The sequence below is a fragment of the Passer domesticus genome, chromosome 3 (assembly GCF_036417665.1).
Source record: "Passer domesticus isolate bPasDom1 chromosome 3, bPasDom1.hap1, whole genome shotgun sequence".
Classification (NCBI taxonomy): Eukaryota; Metazoa; Chordata; class Aves; order Passeriformes; family Passeridae; genus Passer; species Passer domesticus.
This window is the reverse complement of record NC_087476.1, coordinates 51,410,792-51,417,290: the sequence shown is the minus strand read 5'-3', so window position 1 is coordinate 51,417,290 and position 6,499 is coordinate 51,410,792. Positions and strand designations below refer to the sequence as shown.

Here is a 6,499-nt window from a genome sequence, read left to right as displayed (position 1 = left end):
CTGTCAATCTACTGATCTTAACGTGCACTTAGTAACAAGTATCCAGTGAAGAGGAGAGCTGAAACTTTAGTGAACATCTCACTTCTCTGTCTACATAAGTACAGTTAAGTTTAGATTTCTCCAGCAAAAAGCCAAAGTCAATTTTTCATTTCTCTAAATACTCTACACTGCATAGAAAGGCTGCTGCAGCATTGTATACCACGTGCTTTTCTGGCCTTTAGCTCAGAAAAAGAAACTTTGAACACCTCCCTCTGGGACACCAGAACATTAGCTGGTTAAATACAAAAGGAGCACAGGTTTAAAAAACATTTAAATTTGTTTTATCTGCATTCCAAAACAGTTCAAATATTTTCCATTTACTGTAAAAAAAAAAAAAAAAAAAAAAAAAAGAAGAGGCAAGTATTTCAGAAATTTAATGCCAAGTTTTAATTTAACCTGTTTCACTATACAGCACAAGCATGCCAATTTGATGGCATGACTTTTTTATAAAAAAACACCCCTCCCCCAAAAAAAATCTTTATTAATATTTCGTGCCAGAAATGTGCATTTTAGCTATGATCAATCATGGACAGGACATTAATCCATCCAGCTGAAGTAACATCTGGACAGAAGTCAGGTATACTCTATGCTTTCTCATAGTGGCGAACAGCAACCACATCACCAAAGGTGAGAGTCTGCAAGTCCAAGGAAAAGACAGACATGTTAGAGGCTGGACCATTTTCTGTAATGGTTTAACACATTATGAAATTCATGCTAGATCAAGGTTGGTTTGCATTATGTAATTTATAGAAAAACAAATAAATCTAGATTGACATTTTAAATTAACAAGAAGCCATGCCTTAGCTATGGTTCCCATGAGAAATGAAACTTTCTCCTTGCTGCTTTCACACCCAAGAAACACAATGCACATTTATGAGGCAGCTGTTAAAATTTTGGTTTAACTTACTGTTTATGTTTTTAAATACAGCATTTTTAAAATACAGACTTAATACTTATTTTCCCAAAGCTTATCCCACTATTTACAATCTAAAATTCCAAGGCCTCTATATTACCATGCATAAATACAAACTCCAGGAGAACCTTGTCTTAAAAAATACATTCTGTACCCTGTGTAGCTAGAGCTACCAAATACTCTAAGTCACTGCAGTTGTGTTCTGGAGGTATTTCCTGAAGTAGAACAGGGCACTTCATTGTATTCAAATTCCAAAGGACAACATTTTCTGTATTTGTGTGATTTGTCCATAGCTGCTTCGAAAATAAAAGCATGTGTTTTTCCTTGAAACACTTGCCACGATGTGTTTCAGTATGCTTTAAAGTTTGTATTATTTGCAAGTGTTCATCCACACAGATACTCTCTGAAGTAATTAGGAAACAAAATAACAGGTCTTCTCCAACAATCAAATCCGATAGATTAGTATAGCTGAAGACATTTTATTTTTGAAAGCTACATCTCTGTGCCATGAAAAGTGTGACCCTGGACATTAGCTATAGTAACTTACAACATTTAATCATCCTATAGTCTTATTTCTAAGAAGTCTGGAAAAGCAGGTGAATTTAAACTCAGATTTTTCTCCACATAATTGCTGTTTATCATAGTTTTTAACAAGCTAGGAGGACTAAATCCTTTATTATTAAATATGAAAATGCTATTACCTCCTACAATATTGTAATTTTGTTTTCACAGGAAACTACTTGGTCTGTGTAAGTAAATACTATTTATGTGTGTATACATAAAACAAGTTTTTTAAGAAGTCTAAATTGCCACTGGCAACAGATAATTTCCTATCTAGTCAAGAATGTTGTATCATTACAAGCTCACCAGGATTTTTTTCTTGGGTTTTTACAAAAAGCTTAGAACATATACACTCTGGAAATCCACAGGCTGGCCTGTCTAAAGCCACTAGCAATTTTTAATTGTTAGTAAAACAAGACAAACCAAACCAAAGTAATAATTTTAAAAATCCCTGCTAGCTTTCCCCACCAACTAGTTTAAGGATTTGTGTCTAAGTTACAGTGTTCACAAAGTTTGAGATAAGGGTAAGCTGGGAGTGTTTGTGGTGCATGAGAAAGCTCCGTGTGCTCCATACTTACCATTACCATTTTGCCATCCTTTATTTCTCTCACAAAGTTTGTCTCTTTCCCGTCCCATTTCTGTACGTGCACTAGCTTCTCTCCATCCAGGGTCACAACTGACTGTGAGATACCCAGAAACACAAAGACATGCCTTTATTTAAGGTACTTGGGATTCTGCTCACATATTCAGCATGCACTATTCTATTGAAGTCTCTTCAATAGATGGATATGGATCTAGAATGATAAAGAGTCCCAGCCATTTTAAAGCCAAGGCTATGAATCATCCTCGTTTTAAGCATGAAATCCACACAACTCTTGTTTGTGTCAAAGGATGAAAAAGTTGTTCCCTTCGAGTTCCAGTCTCACAAGAACCTGCTTCAGATGTGCCTCAGAATAATATTTGATTTTAAGCCCCCCAAAAATTGCAGGAAAAGAGGCATCTGACTATTTTGACTGGGAAGAGTTATGCCAAATGTTGTTTGGCTTGTGAGAAAAGCAGGCAACTAACACAATTGACACTGGAAGACAGGGAGCTGGCAATGTGATAGATTAAGAAAACGCATGGTGTAAGCAGACAGGGCAAGCAAGACTCAATCTTGCCTTTTTTTCCTGTCCTTTGCTGTGCTGTAACAAGTAGCAGCAGAAGTTACATCTTTTTCTCTTGACCCTAGCAATGGCAGAGCCTGGGGGACTGCAAGTAAAAGAGGGGGGACTGCAACCCGAGTTCACTTACTTTACAGTTTCTGTCATCGGGGGTAGTTTCATCAAATTCCTCTCCGAGTTTAAAGCTGATTTCTGTGTTTTTGAAAGTACTTTGAGTTCTGATCACTACTTTGTCCCCCTCGCTGCTGATAATCACAGTGGGTTTAGTCACATTCCCCACTTGCCGTGTTGCAAACCCCACTCCTAGACGATGCAAGGGAAAAGAGAAACACATCAAACTTCGGAATTTTTTTTTCCCCTCCCACATATCGAAGTACAGAGATCTTTCACCCCGCTCTACAACTGTAAACTGTCCCTGTGAAACGCTGCTTTCCGCTTCCCTCGTGCCCTTGTACCGAGAGTATCCACCTCTACTGTCCGCCCAGCTGGAGCTCCGCGCCCTCCCTCGCCGCCCAGCAGGGCAGCTCCGCACTCCGTCCGCGGTCCCACGCACGGCCGCGATGGCCTCCGCTGCTCAGAGTTTCAATTCCTTGTCGCTCCAGCATAATGATTTCTTTTTGCTTGGTTGTTTCAAAGTTATCCGCAGGCAGCACGTGCTCGTCCTTCACAGGCTTCCCTTAGCCCAGGGGCATTTCTCGGAACCTCTCCCACACAAACTCACCCTCCCGCCCAGGTGAATGACTCGCATTGAATTAGCTCTATGGATAGAAGCACAGCCGCCAAAATTATCCCCTCCATCACAACCACTGCTGCCAGTATCTCACCTACACCTCTGGCAATGGCGGGGAGCCTTTTCAATTTTTTTTTAATTTTTTTTATTTTTTTTTTTTTTTTTTTAGATGGTGAAAAATTCCAGGGTTTCCTAAGGTGCCGCCGCCCGGCCGTACCTACCCAGTGCCTTCATGTACTCGTCGAAGTTGTGGCTGTCTACCAACTTCCAGGTGGCGCAGAAAGCCTCGACCATGGCAGCCGGCTACGTGTTCCAAGCGCAGTACCGGTGATATCAGGAACGCCGGTATCGCCGCGCCGCTCCGCATTTAAAGCCGGCGCCGGGCGGGGGGCCGGAGGCGGGGAGCGGCCGCGGTCCGCCCCCGACGGCAGCCGCGGAGACGCCCGCACCGCTGGGGGAGGGAGCTCTCGCCGCCGGGGAGGGGGCGCGGGGGGCTCGGCCGGACACTCGGCAGGACGAGGAGGGGGCAGGGAGAGGGGCTGCCTCCGCCTGCCGCACCACTCCTCGCCTGAGCCGGCCCGGGGACACCCCCGCCCGCCCGCTTCGCTGTTACAGGAACGCGCGGGCTAAACGAGAAGCGGGCACCCAGCGTGAAAGGCCACTGAGTGAAAACACAGGATCGTAACGCTACTGCAGAACGCCAACTCCAAAAATTTTCCCATGAAGATTTTCCAGGCTATTTTGGTGCTGGCCAAGTACAGGTCCCTTTATCCACAATGGCATCTGTATGGATGGATGCTGTCATGCTTGTCTGAACTTGATATTTGCTGTTCCTGGCTCGGAACAGCATCTTGGCTCCACAAGTGTCATCATTTAGAGATTAAGAATGAAGAAAGCTTAAAACTACTTTTTTTTTTAATTATTATTATTTTTTTTCTTTTCTTTTCTGACCTATGGCTTGGATGGATTCCAGAATAGTGAATAGAGCTCTTCAGCTCTTGCAACAAAACTCAAGGACTGAGTAAAAAATAATTTATGTGATTTAGGAACAAAACCTCAACAATTTCCCACCTAGTTCAGCCATACAAAACAGAAACAATTAGGAATAATTTTGTAATATTTTAAAACTAGTTTTTGACCATCATTTGCATTTCTTTCAGGCTCTTGTAGTATGGCATATTCTTTGGGTGTAAGGCAAATATTTCTGGTGGGATTTTAACTTAAGCATGCCAGGTTGGATGGGGCATTGAGCAGCCTGGACTAGAGGAATGGTCCCTGACCACGGCAGGGGGCTTGGAATGGTATGATCCCTTCCAACTCAAATCATTCTACGACTCTGTGATATTAAATTCTAAATTGTTTTAGCAATATCCTCATGAACCTCTCCCAGTACTGACAAGAAAAAGTTATCTGCTCATACAGATTTTGTTTGCAGTAGCGCTGGAGCCCCTGTTTATTATTCTGGTGCAGATGTGTGCACAGAGCCTGGGAGAGCTCGTGCTGTCTTGCTCACTGGGGCTTGTATACAAGCCAGCCTCATGGACTTTGTGATATAAAACTCCTGAAAATGATTCAGTGCAACCCCTGGTAGCTGGACTCCTCAAGGACACTTTTGCCTTGCACCTTCTTCCAGACAGTGCTGCAGCCAGGCCTTTGGGAGGCAGCCTCTTCAGGGTCCTTCATAATTTAAGCAGTCATACCTACACTGATGGGACAGCTCTGTTCTGCTAAGATTTCTCAGTGTATTTAAATAAGAAAAGTACTTGGTGTGATGACCTGCCCTTAAGGGGAAGGAAGCACATAAGAATTTCTTAAGAAAAATACATTCTTTTACACTTCCCACCATGATTCAAATATAAAAGAGGGTCTGTTAAAATGTTCACATTCCTTCTTAAGTGGATAGGTTGCCAGAGTCCTCACTTCATGCTTTATGATGGTGCGATCCCACTTGTCTGCGTTAGTGATGATTTGGGACCAGGGTAAATTGATAATAGGAAATGTTACATTATTGACTCCTTTGTGGGGTGACAAGCCACAATTCAAAATGTTTTCCATAGCATCTTATGCCCTGTGTTTTATTGTGAAGCCTTATGCAAGAGTTATGCTAACATTAAAAACTAGTACAAGTCATCTTGAGTGACATAAATGCGTTGTTCTGGCTGAAACAGAGATCACAGTGTGAAATACACGGACCTGGTGTGCAGTTTGGGTCGCTGCACAAGATACCAGCTTGGAGTTTCTTTCGCGCTGTCAGCACTTGGATGGCTTTAACAGACTGCGTACTCCTGTGACAAATAGTATCTCTGGAGATTCTGAACAGCCACAAACTCATTCTCCTTTACACGAAACCCTTTACACCACCTGAGCAGTGTAAGTAGGCACATTTGCATTCCCTGTACAAGGTCTGCTTAAAAGATGAAAATTCTGCAGCAAGATATCCCCATGTAATGAGTAATCCTTGCTTCCAAAGGCCATCTGGTGAGACTGCTCCAACCTTCAGCCTTCAAATACAGGCCGGACAACCTGCTTGTGGCTGCTTTTCCCCCTGTTATATCCCTGCTTCACATGCTCACAGACATTCAGAGAATGAGGCTGTCAGTCTCATTCAGTCTTCATTCTGTATTCGAAACAAAAAAAAAATTACTTCTTCAAGGAAAAAAAAATGGCGTGAAGAGTATGGGGAGGAAAGGAGCACCACAGGATGGTCACCAGGCTGCTGTAGTAGGAAAGTCTGACCATGAGGTTCTGTCATATGTGGATTCCTCATAATGTACATCAGGATTTAACTACAACATCCAGTCACTGAAGGCTTAGTGACTGGCTGTAGGAAAGTAGGGAAATTGTGCAGCTAATATTTGAAGTCAGGTTTATCTGTCCTTCTGCTCTGTCCCTCTCTGGATATAGTGCAGGCAGGGCTCCTTGTTACACCAATTCAGTTAATCTCTGTCTTTTCACCATCTTTGTAGTACAATAGCCAGGAATACTATGTTAAGAGGATACTATAAGACCTTCAGATAATGCAGTGATGATTGCATTATTCAACATTTCCGGCAATGAAGGTCCAGGAACTGCAGAGCATCTTGTGCAACAAAG

The 6,499-nt window shown here is 42.6% G+C and overlaps 1 protein-coding gene across 1 annotated transcript; it reads right to left on the bottom strand.

Annotated features, from left to right (window-relative positions):
- Positions 1-402: 402 nt before the first annotated feature.
- FABP7 (fatty acid binding protein 7) lies at positions 403-3,767 on the bottom strand. The gene is made up of 4 exons (XM_064413051.1): positions 3,628-3,767; positions 2,807-2,979; positions 2,092-2,193; positions 403-674 (listed from the first exon to the last, which is right to left on the bottom strand). Exons 1-4 carry the CDS (start codon positions 3,698-3,700, stop codon positions 624-626), a joined length of 399 nt encoding a protein of 132 aa, XP_064269121.1. The 5' UTR covers positions 3,701-3,767; the 3' UTR covers positions 403-623.
- Positions 3,768-6,499: the final 2,732 nt, after the last annotated feature.